The sequence below is a fragment of the Dryobates pubescens genome, chromosome 21 (assembly GCF_014839835.1).
Source record: "Dryobates pubescens isolate bDryPub1 chromosome 21, bDryPub1.pri, whole genome shotgun sequence".
NCBI classification, from domain to species: Eukaryota; Metazoa; Chordata; class Aves; order Piciformes; family Picidae; genus Dryobates; species Dryobates pubescens.
Window position 1 is genome coordinate 743365 of NC_071632.1, and position 19488 is coordinate 762852.

At 47.5% G+C, this 19488-nt stretch overlaps 1 protein-coding gene across 1 annotated transcript in view; it reads left to right on the forward strand.

Annotated features, from left to right (window-relative positions):
• Positions 1 to 19488, forward strand: part of CUBN (cubilin) — a 173561-nt gene that overhangs the window by 66169 nt on the left and 87904 nt on the right. Inside the window, exons 29-31 of the mRNA XM_054171388.1 lie at positions 12436 to 12617; positions 17167 to 17341; positions 18848 to 19029. Coding sequence (XP_054027363.1) covers positions 12436 to 12617; positions 17167 to 17341; positions 18848 to 19029 — 539 coding nt within the window. The remainder of the gene's footprint in view (positions 1 to 12435; positions 12618 to 17166; positions 17342 to 18847; positions 19030 to 19488) is intronic.

Here is a 19488-nt window from a genome sequence, read left to right on the forward strand (position 1 = left end):
ACACCAGGCTGTGTATCTGTGCTCTGTGTGTCCATGCACACCAGGCTGTGTATCTGTGCACTGTGAGTGTGTGTGTCCATGCACACCAGGCTGTGTATCTGTGCTCTGTGTGTCCATGCACACCAGGCTGTGTATCTGTGCACTGTGTGTCCATGCACACCAGGCTGTGTACCTGTGTGCTGAGAGAAATGTGTCAGTATGTTTGATTGGCAACTGAATGGTTTCAGGCTGTTCTCTGTTATTTCAGTGAGATCTCAAGTCATGCAGCAAATTATAGGTTTTCCTTCCTCATTTTTATTTGCCCCTAAGGAGCAAATAGTTTTTATTTTGTTGCCACAAGCAGCACAAATCCCACTTATTTTAGCTGAAGCAAACTGTAATCTTATGTTTGCAGATGCTCTATAAACATGGGGAGCAGGTTTGTACTCATTAAATGGTGATGCCAGAGAGGAAAGATGTTTAATTAGCTGCGATGATTACATCATCCTTTAAACTGTTACTGTTTCAATGTCTTCATGAAGTGGGCAGGCTGCTTGTGTATGGAAATTACATTGTAGGTGAAATAAAACTGTATTTCTTGGCTGGTCCAAAAAGCAGGTAAAGGAGGTGGTACATACAGGTGCATGCTGAACAGTTGGGGCTAACGGCTCTCCTGCAGGTGTCCTTCTCAATACAAAACGCCTCCCTAAGTTCACATACACCTGGATGTGCATGAAAACAAATCTGCATCCACATCTTAGGCCTGAATCAGTTCACATGAATGGAATTTGTTGGAGAACCCTTCTGATCAAATATCTAACAAGGCCCAGTGTAAGCACCTTAGGGCAAGGCCTCTCTTCATAGCTCAGGCACAAATCATATGAAAAATACTGCAGTTTCGTTTTCTTTGAGGGCTTCTATCTGCAAGCCACTTCCAGAAGGGGATAATGCTACAGGAAAAGTGGAGAAGACACTGAAGAAATCAGGGTCCAAGTTCACTTTTAAATTCACTTTTAAAAAAATATTGAGGACAAAGCTTTTGTGAATAGTTTGGGTCCAGAATTGCCCAGGAGCCACACCTAAAAGCTGTGAAGCTGGCAAATCAAAATTTGCTTCTCATGTCAAACAGTATTTCTAGGCAAGTGTAATGAAATCATTAATGAATTAGAATTGTAAGGCTAGGCACATGCTTCATATACAACATCCATAAGCATGGTTTGTTTATTTTTTTTCCATTGTACTGCTCCATGGATGTAGGAAGTTTAAGGGCAGGAAGGGAAGATTTCTTTTAATTGCTTGAGTATTTCTGCAAATATTTGGTTAAAAATCACCTGGCATCTATATTTAAATAAAACCACAGCAGAGCTGATTCTTACCTCATCCATTTAAGAGCAGAAACATAAACCATGGACGTGCTGCCAGCCAGCCAGAGAGCGCAGAGGTGATGTTTCTGCTCTGATGGAGAGGTTTCTGCTTGCCCGTGCAGGGCAGCCCAAACAGTTCCGGCATGAAGCTCACCTGTCTACAAAGGTCAGCCTGTCTCCTTTCCCCAGATACTGCTCAGTGAATACTTAGGTATAAATTCAAGCATCTGTTTGCCATCGATCAATAGGTGATTAGTAAGGTGAGTTCAGCATTTTCATTGTGAGGGATGAACCCCAGAGATCTCGGCTTCTCCTCCGTTTCACTGGAGCACTTTAGGAGTCTGGTTTCGCTTTCAACGCAAAGCCTTTTCTGGGAACATTGGCAGCTGGAAGAAAAGAAATGGCACATTAACAACAGCCTGAGGTTCTTATTCATGTGCTTCACATACCTCAGCCAGAGAACATCGATTGAGCTCACGGAAAATGCAAACCACCCTGGGGAGGGAGCGTGAGTAAGGGGAGTGCTGCGAGGGGCGGCAGGAGCCAGGGCTGTGCCTCGCAGCACGGCACACAGCCTCCCCCTGCTCCCAGCCCCTTTGGCTCTCAATAAAAACCATGTTTTTGTGGCTAGCAGGAAACTCTTAGCAGGAGCAGCTGAGTCATAGCCGCTTGTTTAGTTTTAAAATGTTCCCAGCTTTCTGCAGGCTGAGATAAATAGCACTCGGCTTTGTTCTGGCCTGCTGAAACTCCTCTGCCCCTGCGCTCCCACCCCCTCAGCAGCGAGCCATCGAGTCTGGCTGCGGAGACCTTTCTGTTCCCCCAGCTGGCTGCTGCCTTCCAGATAGAATGTGGCCCCTGGTTTATTCCGTGTCTTCTCAGCAGCCCTGCTGTGCCGGGGCTGAGGGGAACCACAGAGTCCTCCCCTGCAATCTCAGCCCTGGGGCTCCTGGCCTGCCCACACCTCTGTTTCTCCGCTCGAGAAAACCCCAGGGCTGGATTCCCTGGGGGGGATCAGGCCCTCTTCTGATGCCTGGGGGGAGACAGAGGGGTGCCGAGTGACGCTGAATCTTCCTTCCTCGCTCTCCTGCTGAAACGCTGGCAGGTGTCAGAGGTCCAGGGCTTCGATCCTTGCCTCAGGGAAGTAAATGCCCTTCCTTCTTTCCTTTGCAGGACACTGAAGGAAGGGCTGGTTTCAAACACACATAAAAGCTTCTTTTCCTCCTTGTCTGAGACATCAGAGAGCCTGGCATGCTTTTCTGCCTTCTTAAGCCTGGTTTACATAGGCATATCTTACTGGTTATAGCTCCAATGGTGCTGTGTTGCATCCTCCTGTTTCCCCACACTATCCATCCTCTCAAATCCAAGACTGGACTAGCTCTGGCTTTGATTTAAAAGTCTTAGGAAGAACAGGTATGTCCAAATGAAGGGGTTACCTCAGAATAACTGTGTCACTTTAAATGTAGGCTTTCATCCAGTCCAGGCCAAAGGACTCTCTTTTCATAGAGCTATGATGTGCTCTTTGCTGTATCTAAAATATTAAGAGAAGCAAGGGTGGGAACTGAGGATGGCTGCAAGGTTCTAAGCAAGTTGTGGATGTGGCACTTGAAGCCATGGTTTAGTTAGTCATGAGCTGTTGGGTGATAAATTGGCCTGGGTGATCTCTGAGGTCATTTCCAACCTTATTGATTCTATGATTCTAAGATCAGGAGCGAAGGAGAAGCGATTCACCTGCCAGGCCAGCCTCAGCTGGGTAAAGGCTTTGCTGCAGCAGAGCTGAATTTTGGTCACTTGTGGCAGTTCTTCTGTTTAAAAGGTGTTTCTCCAGTGATGGGCTGACAGATCTGTGTTATGTTGCTGCTGTGGCTGGAGGCTTCCTCACATCTGCATTTAGATGGCCCTTTTTTAGCTTAAAATAGCTTCTCATCACGTTCCTCCCTTTACCACCTGCGGCTCTTCCCTCTCAGATCTGTATCTCGCAGTCCTCTCGGTGTGGCAAAGACAAACACAAGATTTCAGTGAGGAGCAGAAAGACCCCATGGCAAAGATGATGGCAAATGCTTCTGGGGCTAACAGCCACCCATTAATTACCACAAGTTTGTCAGAGAAGGTTTTGAGGGAAGCATTTGCACTGGACTGAAGATCTTGATTCATAGTTTCCTCATAGTGTTAAGCAGAGCAGTGGCCAGTGACAACCTTGCACGAGTTGCAAATTAGTTGAGCAGACCAGAGGCATAGTTTATTTGTTTTATGTTATAAGGTATCTCCTGAAACTGAAAGCTCTCACCCAAGTGCTATTTATCACTTGTGGCATACTGCAGTGTTTGCCTCTGGGAGTAGAGAGCTTGTAGATGGCATTAAGTATTTTGGGGCTTTTTTGCTGTGTGGCAGAACCTTCCCCCTGGAGATGAAGCCAGAGGTTGATGGAGTGTGGGCCTTACTGACAAAGCTCAAGAGACCCATAAAAGCTGTGCCAGTAAAGATTACTAGCTAGTGCTAAGTGAATGTGGTGGTTTGAAAGGAAAGGCTCTGCTTTCCCTCCCCCACTGAGAAAGAGACCACGGCTAAACCCAGTCAGAGAAATGAGATTATATTTTACAAGGAAACAGATTCTATGTAACACAACAAATACAGGTGTTTTACAATATATACAGAAATATACAGCAAATGAACTCAACCAGAAACCAGACCCCCCACAGAGGGGGCTTCCCCCTGTGCCCCCCTTCACCCCCTACCTCCCTTCTCCCCCAAAGAGGTGGAAGAAGAGACGAGGATGGTTAGCAGGACAGGGGAAGAAGCGGACAGGCCTGTTAGAGGGAGTGAGTTAGTTCTTATCTCTTGGCAAGAAGCCCAGAAGCAGATCCAGCCGAAAGGGACAGCGAAGAAAGGAAGACTGAAAGTTCCCAGCTCCCCTGGGTCCAATCTCACCTCCCCCCTATACTTGGCCAATGAAATTCATTCAGAATACCAAAATATTTTACAAACATTTAGCCAGTGTGCCCCTTTCTTAAAGGCACAGCGTCAAACGGCCACAGTCCACCCCTTCTAAACAATTTCATTGGTCGTTCGTACTGTCCATTCAATCGGAAACAATATTTACAGTTCGTGAGTAAAGTTCATAGTCCGTTCCGGCTATACTCAGATGTAGATGATTCAGAAGTCCAAAAAAGTCAGGAAATAAGAAAATGGAAACCAGCTTGTCTCTCCGCAGACGAAGTGAAGAAAAGGGAAACAGGAACACAGGGACTCTCAGTTGACTCAGGGCTCTCAGGGTTCTCAGGGTTCGTGCACCGTAGATTCCTCAGGGATTCTTCCTTTGGACGCGTTGTAGCTGTACAACATTCTGAAATTAAACTCTTTCAGCTAAAGTTAAATTTCTTTGTGGAATACACTGAATTTGACCATTCTCCTGCATTACCCAATAAGTGTGACCCGGACCTTCTGCTGAAACCACCCCTCGGACAGGTTTAGCCTCTCCTGAGGGCGAAAATACCCAAACAGTTCTACCTAACAGGTTCTTTTCTCTAACAACAGGAACTCTATCGCCTTCTACTCTCCGTAGCAGATCTGAATGTGCCGGTCCAGCTCGGTTCACTGAACCTCTACTATTCACCAGCCAGGTTGCTTGTGCTAAATGTTTCTCCCAGTTTTTCAAAGATCCACCTCCCATGGCTTTGAGAGTGGTCTTCAACAAACCGTTGTAGCGTTCAATCTTCCCTGCAGCTGGTGCATAGTAAGGAATATGGAAAATCCACTCAATACCGTGCTCTTTTGCCCAGCTCTTTACAAGGTTGTTCTTGAAGTGAGTTCCGTTGTCTGACTCAATCCTCTCTGGAGTTCCGTGTCTCCACAGGATCTGTCTCTCCAGACCGAGAATGGTGTTGCGTGCAGTTGCGTGTGGAACTGCATAAGTTTCCAGCCATCCGGTGTTTGCCTCTACCATAGTAAGCATGTATTGCTTACCAGAACGAGATCGTGGTAGAGTGATGTAGTCAATCTGCCAAGCTTCACCATACCTGTACTTGGACCATCTGTCACCATACCACAAGGGCTTAATTCGCTTTGCCTGCTTAATAGCAGCACAAATGTCACAGTCATGGATGACTTGTGTGATAGCATCCATGGAAATGTCTATGGATATGTCACAAGCCCACTGGTATGTTGCATCTCTGCCTTGATGTCCTGATGAATCGTGAGCCCACCGAGCTAAGAATATCTCACCTCGGTGCTTCCAGTCGAGATCAAGTTCAGAGTCCTTGTCTGCTTGAGAAACTCTTGCAGCTAAATCTGCCTGATGGTTGTGTTGCTGTTCCTCAGTAGCTTTGCCCTTAGGAATGTGAGCATCAATGTGTCTCACCTTCACTGGAATTCTCTTGATTCGATCGGCAATGTCTTGCCACAGTTCAGCTGCCCAGATGGGTTTTCCTTTCCTCTGCCAGCCATTCTTCTTCCAGTTCTTTAGCCAACCCCACAGAGCATTGGCTACCATCCATGAGTCGGTGTAGAGATAAAGCTTTGGCAACCTCTCACGTTCAGCCACGTCGAGAGCTAGCTGGACAGCTTTTACCTCTGCAAACTGACTGGATTCTCCTTCTCCATCCTTCGCCTCTGCAACTCGGCGTGTTGGACTCCACACGGCAGACTTCCACCTTCGCTTGTTCCCAACGAGACAACAGGAACCGTCTGTGAACAAAGCATATTTCTTTTCATCATCAGAAAGGTCATTGTAAGGAGGAGCTTCCTCAGCATGAGTTACTCTCCCCTCTGGAGGTTTAGCACAGTTGGTATCTTCAGGCCAACTTGAGATCACCTCCACCAGACCAGGTCTTTCAAGATTTCCCATTCGAGCTCTCTGTGTTATCAGAGCCATCCACTTAGACCAGGTGGAATCTGTGGCATGATGTGGTGTGGAACCTTTGCCTTTGAACATCCAATTCAAAACTGGCAATCTGGGAGCTAAGAGAAGTTGTGATTCAGTTCCAATCACTTCTGAAGCTTCTTTCCCTCCTTCATAGGCAGCTAGAATCTCTTTCTCTGTTGGAGTGTAATTTGCCTCTGAACCTCTGTAACCTTGACTCCAGAAACCAAGAGGTCGTCCACGTGTCTCACCTGGAGCTTTTGGCCACAAGCACCAGGTTGGACCATTGTCACCTGCAGCCGTGTACAAAATGTTCTTAGAATACATAGAATACATAGAATAAACCAGGTTGGAAGAGACCTTCAAGATCATCGCGTCCAACCCATCAACCAATCCAACTCCGCCCAAGCAGCTAACCCACAGCACCAAGCACCCTGTCAAGTCTTCTCCTAAAAACCTCCAGCGATGGCGACTCCACCACCTCCCCAGGCAGCCCATTCCAATGTGCAATCACTCTTTCTGTATAGAACTTTTTTCTAACATCCAGCCTGAATCTCCCCTGGCGCAGCCTGAGACTGTGTCCTCTTGTTCTGGTACTGCTTGCCTGGGAGAAGAGACCAACATCCGTCTGTCTACAACCTCCCTTCAGGTAGTTGTAGAGAGTAATAAGGTCACCCCTGAGTCTCCTCTTCTCCAGGCTAAGCAACCCCAGCTCCCTCAGCCTCTCCTCGTAGGGCTTATGTTCCAAACCCCTCACCAACTTTGTTGCCCTTCTCTGGACTCGTTCCAGCAAGTCAACATCCTTCCTAAACTGAGGGGCCCAGAACTGGACACAGTACTCGAGGTGCGGCCTAACCAGTGCAGTGTACAGGGGCAGAATGACCTCCCTGCTCCTGCTGGCCACACTGTTCCTGATGCAGGCCAGGATGCCATTGGCCCTCTTAGCTGCCTGGGCACACTGCAGGCTCATGTTCAGTCTACCGTCGACCAGCACCCCCAGGTCCCTCTCAGCCTGACTGCTCTCAGCCACTCTGACCCCAGCCTGTAGCTCTGCATGGGGTTGCTGTGGCCAATGTGCAGAACCCGGCACTTGGATGTATTAAATCTCATGCCGTTCTTAATGTCTGGACCATCTCGGACAGGTCCCAGACCCACTGCTTGAACTACCTCTTGCTTTATCTGGTCAAAGGCTGCTTGTTGTTCAGGTCCCCAGTGGAAACTGTTGCTCTTTCGAGTCACATCATACAGAGGTTTCACAATCTGACTGTATCCAGGAATGTGTAGTCTCCAAAATCCCACTATCCCCAAGAAACGTAGAGTTTCTTGCTTGTTGGTGGGATTTGCCATGGTAGAGACTCTATTTACCACATCCACTGGAATGTGTCGGCGTCCATCCTGCCACTGCACTCCCAGAGACTGGATCTCTGTGGTAGGACCTTTTACCTTGTCTCTCTTGATGGCAAAACCTGCATTCAGAAGAATGTCCATGATTTTGTTACCTTTCTCGAAGACTTCCTCAGCACTTTTACCCCAGACGATGATATCATCGATGAACTGGATGTGTTCTGGAGCACCACCTTCCTCCAGAGCATCATGGATCACTGCATGACAGATGCTGGAGCTGTGGATCCAGCCCATCGGCAGTCTGTTGAAAGTGTACTGGATTCCTCTCCAGGTGAAAGCAAACTGAGGCCTGCACTCCTCTGCTATGGGAATAGAGAAGAAGGCATTAGCAATGTCTATGGTAGCATACCATTTGGCCTCTTTGGATTCCAGCTCATACTGGAGTTCCATCATGTCTGGTACTGCTGCACTCATAGGCGGTGTTACTTCATTCAGGGCTCGGTAGTCCACTGTCAGACGCCAGTCTCCATTCGGCTTCCGCACAGGCCACACTGGACTGTTGAAAGGTGAATGAGTTTTGCTGATGACTTTCTGACTCTCCAGCTGACGAATCAGATTCTGAATGGGCAACAAAGAGTCACGGTTGGTTCTGTATTGTCTGTGATGCACAGTCTGAGAAGCAACCGGCAACTTAATGTCCTGAATCTTGTGTTGTCCCACAACTGCAGATTCATCAGAGAGTTCAGGTCTAGCAGACAGCTTCAGCTTTTGTCCATCAATTTCTACAGAAGCTACTCCAAAAGCCCATTTGTAGCCTTTAGGGTCCTTGAAACGCCCTTCTCTCAGAAAATCAATTCCCAAAATACAAGGTGCATCAGGTCCGGTCACAACTGTATGCTTTTTCCATTGTTTACCAGTTAAGCTTATATTAACCTCCACTTTACTTAACTCTTGAGATCCACCAGTGACTCCCAGAATAGTTATGGACTCTGATCCCTGATAATTTGATGGCAATATGGTGCACTGAGCTCCTGTGTCAACCAAGGCCCTGTACTTCTGAAAGTGTGAAGTGCCAGGCCACTGGATGTACACATCCCAATAGATTCTGTTATCTGTATTACCCCTCTCCTCCCCCTGGCGGGAGGCAGGGCACCCCTAGTTATGGGGAACATGTCCACAGGTGCAACGAGCACACTGTGCAGTGTTAGAACTGGAGCCACTGTTGGAGCTACTAGAGTTGTCCTGGGGAACTGTGGAAGTAACAGCTACCCTTCTGGTATTGCTACCTCGGGTTCTGCCACTTTGCAGTTCCCTCAGTCTCCTGAAAAGATTAGAAGTTGGTTGACCATCCCACCTGTTCATGTTCTCACCAAACTGATCACGCAGAGTTATCCAAATAGTCCTACGTGATTGCCTTGGTGGTCTGTTTTGGTTTGGCCTGTTTTGGAATGGCCTCCTTGGAGGAAGCCTATTCCTCACAGCTGAAACCTGCACCCACCTGGAGGAAGAACTGGAATTATCTCTTTGTGCCAATTGGCATATGGAATCTTTGATTTCATCCTTCAGTTCTCTCATGCAATCCTTCATCTCACTAGACAGAGCTTTAATGGCTGAAACCAAAGAAACACGTGTCATGCTATCATCCAATTGTCTCAGTTGATCAGTGAATTGGCCAACCGTAGGAGGATCTCCACCATAATTTCTTGCCACAATTCTGCTTGCCAAAATGTTTGCATAATTGGAAGGAGCAAGCTTGATGAGCTTTTTAGCAAGACCAGCTGCCACAGGAATATTGTCAGGATTCAGAGTATCATGGTCACCATAGAGTATCTCTCTAATGGCAAACTCCCTCAGACGCTTAATTCCCTCATCTATGGTAGTCCAAGGCTTAGGATTCCATGGAAGATCATCTCGGGAAGGGTATCTCAGGGAAACCGCCATTAAAAGGCGTATCCACAGATTAACCTTACTGAGGATCTTGGCTAGATGTCTGTCTATTCCATTATCCTTTGAGAGAGTTCCTAGCTGAGCTGCTGACTTGTCTCCAACTATTAGAGCTGGAGCACCTGTATCATAACACCTAGCAAGCCAAGATAGGATGGGTTCCTTATCTGCTCTGAGGTAATCCTTACCTTACCTTACCTCCCTAGGGGAGGAGCATTCGGTGATGTCATCTTGCTCTCCATCTATCACATCTTCCTGAACCTTTTGTCCCCATAATCCTGCTGTCACTCTCCTAAGGACCTCTTTAAGCTGAAAAGCGCCCCTGCCAGCTGCTGTCTTAGCTGCATCTCCATCCTGTGATGATCTCAATAACTCAGCTATATCTCTAAGACGAACCTTCTCTTCATCTCCAGCAGGCCCTTTCCTAGCAGAGGTTCCCTCACCAGGATCAGCCTGTTTAGCAGAGGTTCCCTCACCAGGATCAGTCTGTCTAGCAGAGGTTCCCTCACCGGGATCAGTCTCCTGCTCTTCTCCTCCATTAGCTCCACTAGCTCCTGGATCAGCTTTGGCCTTTCCACCTCTGGTCTTTAAGACTGCTACTTGTTTAACTGGAGCTGTGTTTGAATTTACAGCCATCCTGATAGAAGCTGACAGGTCCTGATCTAAACCAGCCACCGTGGGGGCCCCTTGCGGTCCTGTCATGGCGGACGGACATGACCTTGCCTCACTACCGGTCGCCATCTTGGGAATGAGAGCCGCCCCTGGCTGCTTGCCAAAGTCATAGAGTGGAGCATTTAAGGCTGCTTTGCCAATAGGTTTTGCTATTTTTCTAACTGACGCAGCCCCTTCCTCGTCACTCGAGGACTCTGGGGCAGATTTAGAGGAACGCCTACGCTTTCTAGATTTTTGCTTAATCATAAAACATGGTTGAGAAACCTTTTTCTATCTACATAGAGCCCACAGCAGACACACAATAATTATCAGCAACAGCAGGATTACACCCGTCAAATAAATCACCTTAAGATCCCAGCCAGCACTTAAAGTTACTCTTTGACCTCCTGAAGCCTTAAAGTCCCTTATCTCGATCTGCAAAGTGGAAGACGTTCTATTGCCGTAATTAGTGAGCCGAAAAAAAACCCAAACAGTGTTTATACAACAGCTGGATCCTATGCATAAACCACAAATAGATTTTACGCATTAAATATTTACCTATCTGGTCTAACATCAACCCGATGCAGTACCGGTAGACCAATATAGAACACACGGAAAACAGCAACTGCTTAAAAACCCACAACATCTTAATTTCGTTTCTCCGGCTGACACAAGCAATAAATCAACTTAATTACTTAATTACCTGGCCCCACATTGGGCACCAATAAAAAAAAAGGAGTGTGGTGGTTTGAAAGGAAAGGCTCTGCTTTCCCTCCCCCACTGAGAAAGAGACCACGGCTAAACCCAGTCAGACAAATGAGAGTATATTTTACAAGGAAACAGATTCTATGTAACACAACAAATACAGGTGTTTTACAATATACACAGGAATATACAGCAAATGAACTCAACCAGAAACCAGACCCCCCACAGAGGGGGCTTTCCCCTGTGCCCCCCTTCACCCCCTACCTCCCTTCTCCCCCAAAGAGGTGGAAGAAGAGACGAGGATGGTTAGCAGGACAGGGGAAGAAGAGGACAGGCCTGTTACAGGGAGTGAGTTAGTTCTTATCTCTTGGCAAGAAGCCCAGAAGCAGATCCAGCCGAAAGGGACAGCGAAGAAAGGAAGACTGAGAGAAAGTTCCCAGCTCCCCTGGGTCCAATCTCACTTCCCCCCTATACTTGGCCAATGAAATTCGTTTAGAATACCAAAATATTTTACAAACATTTAGCCAGTGTGCCCCTTTCTTAAAGGCACAGCGTCAAACGGCCACAGTGAAGCACCTGTGAAGTAGCAGAGAGGAAAGGAAATGCTGCTGCAATGCAGAATGACACACATGTACCATCAGATCCAGCACACTCTGCATGTGGCACATACATAGCCACCCTACTGCATATCCAGAGGTGAGGCTTCACCATGAATGGAGCAGATCTCTATCTGCCCTGAGGCTGGGAGGGGCTGTGTTGCCTTCCCACCCTGCTGACACCTGCACCCAGGGACCAGGTCAGGGAGAGAACCTTCAGCAAAAGGAGGCAAGGGCAGCAGCTGCCACATAAAGCAATGATAAAGCTGCAGTCTCAATGTTCAGCTGCTTTCTGCTGTCAGACCAAGGCCTGCATTTGATTCAGTGTTTTGCTAAAAAAACATATACAAAAATCTAGCCCATAATATGCAAGAACTTAGCCACCCAAGGGGCTGGAGATTAGACCAGTGTACAAGTTCTCAAAGGTGGCATGTTTTACCGTTGCACTGAAACAAGAGCATGAAACCCCCCAAGCACCAGAAGCCACTTGGGAGCTGGCAGCTTGCAGTCAGCTCAGCTGGCTGAGGGAAATGGCATTGTGCTGAATTGTATGATTGCTGAAGCAGTGGGAAATGCCATTTGTACAATAGGAAGTCCTCCCCATGAGCAGTTAGTTTGTGTGTTAGTTGAGGTCTGCAGCAGCTTAGGGTGGATCTGGTTTGCTTTTCTAGAGCTGATCAAAGTTTCAGGCCAATACAAAAACTGTCACTTGTTGTGTTCTGTGTCTCCCTTTCTTCAGCTGTCCAAGCAGATGCTGAGGTATGGTGTAAAACAAGCCAGAGGAGGTGAAGTGCTTACTGCATGGGCAGAGCTAGCAGGTGCAGCCTGCCACTCCTGAGCTTCTGTTCCCTGCTGGAGCCTGGTTCCCTGTGAGGGAGGAGACCCTCACAGCAGCACACATGCCCGTGGATGAGTGCTGATAGCTGTCCTCGTTGCAGAGCTGTTGGTGAGTTTTTCCAGAGCCTCTCACTGATGGGCTGCTTTGCTGTCTTCTCAGGTTGTGGAGGAGAGCTATCTGGTCCTTCTGGTTCCTTTCACAGCCCTGGCTACCCCAACAGTTACCCAAGAAATAGGGAATGCATCTGGTACATTCACACAGCACCTGGCAGCAGCATTCAACTCACCATCCGGGATTTTGACGTTCAGTACCACCCAAACTGCAACTACGATGTTTTGGAGGTAAGAGCATCAGATTTCCTCCCCAGAGACATCCAAGCTGCTTGCTTTTCTTTCTGAAGATAATCCCAAGAACTGCCAAAGAAGAGCAACCAGTTCTACTGCAGTATCCCATTTCTGCTGTTCTTAGTTATGTTTCACAGGGGGTGTCACAGAAGCCACAGCTCTCCTGTTCCTGTCAGCTCTTAGGCCTTTGGTAGGTGGTTCAGTAATGATGCTAAGCACTGCTCTCCTACCAAGAGACAAAACTGCTCTGAAAAAATCAGTCTTAAAATGTCTCCTTGTACAAAAGATGTAGGGTGTTGTATCATGGAGGTAAAGCTTCCTGATGGAAAGGGAGATAATGGATTGCTGGAACAATAACTCAGGTGAGACCTTGTGTAGGACCTTCCAAGGATGTGGGGATCTTTATAATCCTGAGACCTTTGAGATCACCTAAAGCTTGCAATCCCACTGCTACTGCTAAGCCACTGCCACTGAACCGCATCCCTCAGCACCACATCCATGCATCTTTTAAGCACCTCCAGGGATGGTGATTCCACCCACTCCCTGGGCAGCCTGTTCCTGTGCCTGAGAACCCTTTCTGGGAAGTTATTGTTCCTAGTGTCCAACCTGAACCTCCCCTGGCAGAGCTCAAGGCTGTTGCCTCTTGTCCTGTTTTATCTGGGAAGAGACCAACCCCTGACCTCCATTCAAGGAGTTGTAAAAGGTGAGGAGGTCTCCCTGGAACCTCCTCTTCTCCAGACTGAACGACCCCAGCTCTCTCAGCCCTTCCTCAGCTTTGTTGCCCTTCTCTGGACACCCTCCAGCAGCTCAATGTCTTTCTTGAAGTGAGTGACCCAGTGAAACCAGTACTCAAGTTGTGGCCTCACCAGTGCTGAGCAGAGGGGTAGAAATCACATCCTTAGACCTGCTGGCTACACCATTCCTGATCCAGCCAGGATGTGTCCTTCTTGGCCACCTGGGCACATGGTAGCTCATCTTCAGCCAGCCACCAATCAACACTCCCAGGTCCTTCTCTCCTGCTTTTTCTCATATTTATTCTCTTGATTTCACTTTTTCTTTATCTCTGCATAATGAGTTCTGTGCTTCCTGTTTTCTTGCAAGCCCAGGAACTTCCCAGTTGCAATAGGAATTCAGAAGGTTGCAGAGAGGCAGGCACTGGTCTCTTGTCACAGGTAACTCCTGATAGCACAAGAGGCCTCAAGCTGCACCAGGGAGGCTTAGGCTGGACCTCAGGAAACACTTTCCGGATAAGGGTTGTGAGGCACTGGAAGAGCTGCCCAGGCAGGTGGCTGAGTTGCCATCCCTGAATGTGTTTAAAAGCCATCTGGATCTGGTGCTTGGAGACATGAAGGTGACAGGCTTGGTGGAGTGGGAGAAAGGGCTGGACCTGGTGATCCTGGAGGTCCTTTCTGGCCTGGATGATCCTGTGATTCTATGACTTTGGGCAGAAGGAAAGGGATAAAAATATTTGTAAATGGCTTCTGCTGAGAAACATATACAGAGAAAAATGACTGTTCCTGCTTTGTTACACTAGGACATGGCCCAGAGTTGAGTAATTGCAAATGTGTACTGCCACAGCAAGATGCAGCTCTGAGCTGAAAAGGAAGGAGCCCTGCCAATCTCTTGCACTCCAAAGTCCTTATTAGATGCTCTGGTCTTCATTTGAATACAAAGGAGCAGCAAGGCCAGGCTCTCTGTGCCAACAGCAAATCTGGGCAGGGATCAGATTTATTCCCAGAAAATCTGTGTCATGGGGGTGACCAACCACATCAAAACAGCTCTCTGTTGCTCATAAGTCTGGAATGCTGACTGTTAACAATAAATGGAGCTAACGGGGCAGAAGCAGATGATAAGAGCAGATTAAAACCATGGCTTTAGGGCAGTGTCCTGCGGCCCCGCTGTGCCATCCAGCAGCAGTTTATCTCTGGATCAGGTGCCCTGCTCACACTACATGTTATGATTATTTTTATCTGTTTGCAGCTCAGACATCCTGTGACTCTTTGTCCCACACCCTGAAATTCATTCTTTCCACCCATCCATTCTCTTTTCCCTCTTTTTTGCCCATGTGGTAACTATTGGTTTTCCAATTTGTAGCCAAAAGTAACATTTGATTGTTTTTTGTCATGGAAACACTCTAACTTGTTTTTGTTCCAGCCCTTGTGAAAGCATCTGATTAATTGAATTGGCACCAAGGAGAAAAGAAAGTAGCTGCAAGGAGCGTGCCTCTGGCTGTGCCTTTCACTTTGAGGCTGCAGAAGGCCATTGCCAGTTAACGTAAAGGAGACTCAACCCCCTCAGAATCCCCCCAGCATACCTTCCCACCCTTTAATCCTCTTCCAACAGGCCAGCTATAAGGGTCCAGCTTGGGCCAGATTAATTTCTGAGGTAATACTCCAGAAATCAGCAGAGTTTGTGTCAGAGCTGGGTTTGGTATCCTTGCCCATGGCGTGCAGGTGGCCCCAGGGAGCAGCAGGGATGCTGTGAGGCACCGGTCTGATCTGTGCTGCTTATTAGATGCGTACTAGAAACCCCTGCTGTTTCCTCTGCCACATAGCTTCTCTGAGCTGGTTTAGATGATGAAGAGCATGTGCTCCTGCTAGGTCTCATGCTGTGGCTTAGACTCAGGGAGTATACCACAAACAGACTTTCAGAGTCACGTTTTGAACGGGCTTCTGACGCAGGCAGCTGTCATGGGGAGCAGCCAAGCAGTAAGACTCTGCTGGGGACCTCCCCTGCTTCCCGCAGACAGACGTGCTTCTTCCCCAGCCTGGGGCTGCTTCATTACAATTCTTACTCTGAGCTCTGATTTCAGCCATTCTGACCTGCTTTGAATGCCTGGAGATGATCGATTGGATGGAGGAGCCATTGCCCAGTCAAGGCATGCAGCCTCCCTTCAGAAAGTGCTGGCTCAGTCAAACCCAGGTGTCTGAGCTACTCTGCCTATGTAATCAGCCACTCAGTCTTCTGAACATCTAACAGACTATGATGTCAATACAAAAATTAATTCCTGATTTCTTCTGCTGATGCAAACTCCAGCATCTGAGGTGTCCCAATGCAGCTCCTGGCACTGCCTCAGCTCTGTGGAGCTCAGACACTTAGCTTTGACACAACCCAAATGTCTTCTGAGCTTAAAATTGTCTGGTGGAGATAATTACAATGCTGAGTTTCGCCTCATCCCAAAGAGTCAGAGGCTAAAGGTGAAGGCTGGGGCTTACAGTACTGCCAATTTCTGAGCAAGGTTAGTCAGTTGCTTTTTTTGACCTTTATGATGCTTACCACACCAAAACCATTTTGGAGCAGACTTGAGATGTTACTGGTGGGGAAATCCTGTTGGGATTGTTTGATTTATCTTCCTGTTCCCTGGATTTGTTGCTAGACTTTGCCATTCTCTAGTTTAGCTTCAGGATTTATATATAGTATATGCTGACACAATGAGAGTCTCCCCATTGCTGCTTCAGTTCCTGAAGGACAGTAGCCCACTCCTTTTTGGTGTGGCTCTAACACTTTTCACATGGAGGTTTCTGCCAAGCTGAGCTGTCTTACCAGGGATGTACCAATGGCGGGTGGGAGACCCTTAAGGTCAGGTGGCATGTGAATAGCATGCAAGAGGCTAAGAGAATTCAACTGTTGAAGGCATTAGGCAGGAAACCCACATCTGTTTTTTTGCCAATTGCACAGAGCACGTGTGTTTTCCTGAGAGGGAAGCCTCAGGAAGGTGAGCCACTTCCACCAGCTAGAAATGAGCTCAAACTGAAAGCCCACATCCCCTTTGGAAAACAAGGAACACGATTAGCAAGCCTTCAGCACTGCCACCTAACTGACTGGAACTGCTTTTAAAATGCATTATAAATGCAGAACACTGCTGCTGAAGTTCATGGGAGTAGTGGTTTTCTCATTTATAACTGCCTGAGGTACACTCATTACTTAAAAGTCAAAGCCTGTCTTCTGTGGGGAAAATGTATGTTACACATCCTTGGTTTGTAACATAGTGTTTGAAAATGCAGTTTCCTTGACCAAAAATCCCATAGTCTGCATCTTGATCCTGCCACCAAAGTCAACAAAACTGCAATGTATTGTGTTTTATGAGGAGTGATGAAATCTAGCCCCAGTTGAAAAAAACAAACCAACAAACAACAAAACCCAAACAGTCTTAACTGTGCCTTTAAGCATAAAGGTGCTGAACATCAGCACAAGGTCTGGCTAAGAGTTCTGGTTTGTTTGCACTGGGACACAACAAATCTGGGTTTATATTTCCACAGGAAAAAGGTATTAACCCTGGGGGGGAAGGAGAATGTGGGAAAGCCCCAAAGCAGACATTTCTGAGTTCATGCAGAGCTGTTGTGAGCTATAGAATCCCATGCAAGCAGCAGGGGGTTCAGATCCCAAGCACACCTGTGGAGAAGACAACTTTGTTAGCCACGGTGCACTGCAAAACGTGCTACACTTTCCACTACTGAGCAGATTGGTTTTTTCTCTTCCAGATCTTCTGTACTCTGCATGGCAGACAGTCTCTGAACCTCTCTGACAGCATTTCCTCCATTTCTAGGTCTATGGGGGTCCTGATTTCCTCTCTCCCAGACTAGCCCAGCTCTGTGTCTCAAGATCAGCACAGAACCCACTGCGCATCTCTACTACTGGCAATTCGGCTGTGGTCCGCTTCAAGACAGATGCAGTAGGGACAGGGAAAGGTTTCAGTGCCTCCTGGCAGGAAAATCCAGGTGGTGAGTATGATGGTTAATGCCAGGACACATTCAGGAAGCCTGAGAATCACAGATGTAAGTATTTGAAGGAGTCACACAACAGCACTGAAAACTGAAGCGGCATTTGAGTGTTACTGGGTTTGGTAACGCACAGAGAGGACAAAAATTGTCTAACTGGCTGCAATCTGGGCTTATTCCTGTACTTTAGAGCAGTCTGGCCTGTTGGCTTTCTTCTCTGCATAATTAATCAAGGTATTTCTTTAATCAGAGTCCTCTTTGAGCTGAATGATGCTTTTGGGTTTAAACTGTAAAGTGAAGAGTATCTGGGAATGTGGCTTAGAGAACTTGGCAGACTCCAGAAATATTTGGATTAGTAAATACCTGAACTCTCTGAGGTTCCTCCACTCCCTGGGTGATTATTTGTGCACAGCCTCCCCAGTAATCAGTGACAGAGGAGACCAGCTACAGGTCTCTGCATGGGAGCTCCACTGAACAGGCCAATCAGCAGCAGGTCATTGCAGTGGGAAGTGAGCAGAGGCAGACTTCAGTGCTTGCACTGTCACTTGGTTAAGCACAGCCATCCACGGGTTGGCCAAGGGCTACACCTCTCCATTCTCACAAGTGTTGGGAGAAAGGCACAGGATTTTTTATTTCTTACAATAAAAGAAGTTTCCAACAGCCCTTTGAATGAATCCTCTTCCAAGATCTTATTTTAACTCCTTAGGCTTCCTGAAGCTTTTTCATGCTTTCCAGCATCTCTCCTGTTGTCCTTCAACCCTCCTCTAGGATTGCCCCTCACCAGCACCCAATGACAGTGAAGTTTTATGCTTCTAGCAGGCTGCCTCCATCTATAGCAGTCTCCATTCCTCTCACTCTCCTCCACCCCTTTACAACACACAGAAGTCTTGTTTGTGTTAGTCCCATTGAAAGTCCTGGCACTTCCAGCACAGGATCACTGAAGGCTGTTTAGATAGTTGTGAGCACTGGAGCTCTTCTGGTCAGAAATTTCTGAGGTGAAGTCCTCAGGAAGCCCTCAGCTGCATGGATAGAGAAGCAGAAACTTCAGGTTTGCCATTGTTGTACTGCTCATGGGGAAACCAGAGCTCCTGTCTGTCTTCATGCTGGTTTCTCACTCCCATGCTCAGCTAGGCCCAGTCATTACTTTCTCCCTACCGTGGATCTGTGGTGTCCATGTCCATGGTATTTTTGATTGCTTTTACAACCACTAGGGTAGAGGAGCTTCAACAGTGATGCTCCAGCCTTTACAACAGCTACTACCAGCCTGGGGCTAGAAGGTAACACAGCTGCCAACAACAAGGGTTGTTGCTGCATGTTCAGCAATAATGACAGCATTGATACTTTCCTGGTAGTCCTTTCCATTGACTTTGGTTGTGAACCACACTTGAACAGGTGGAGCACTCACCTGACAAGTTCAGTGTAGATGTTCTTCCCTGGGGTTAGCCATCTGAGTGGAATCTCACTACCCATGGAAGGCCCTGTGATTATAGCTGATTGTGTCTTTTCCAGGCTGTGGTGGTATTTTCCAAGCTGCCAGCGGGGAAATCCATTCTCCAAACTATCCTCAACCTTATAATAACAACACAGATTGCTCTTGGGTTATCCAAGTTGACTACAGCCACAGAGTCCTCTTGAACTTCACGGATTTTGACATTCAGAATCACCCTTCCTGTGACTCTGACAGCGTTGCAGTAAGTAACAACAGACACTTCCAAAGCTTTCTTAAGGAGTCCCCAGAAATGCTTGCAAAAGGGGCAGCTTACTGTGCAGCCTAGGTTGTAGTTGTCTTCAGGCTGGAAGCTGCACAATCACATTTATTCACTGATGAGCTAGTTCCCTTTGCTTCACCAAGGCCTTTCTGTACCCTTCCAGATTCCCACTTCTATCTGGAAGGATCTTTTCCTGAAAGCACCGTGGTTTTCCTTTTGCAGTTAGTACTGCAGGAATAACCTCATACCTAGCTGGCTGTTGTGACACTTCATTTGTGGTGCAGCCAGCCAGAGCTTGTCCCAGGCCATAGGATGCACTGCCCACATAGGTAACAGGTCACCCACACCCTGATACCATCTTGGGAGAGAGTGAGGTCTCCATCCAGAGAGAATTGGTGGCTGTTGGTTTGCTTTGTCTATTCAGGTGGTCCTCAGCTGACT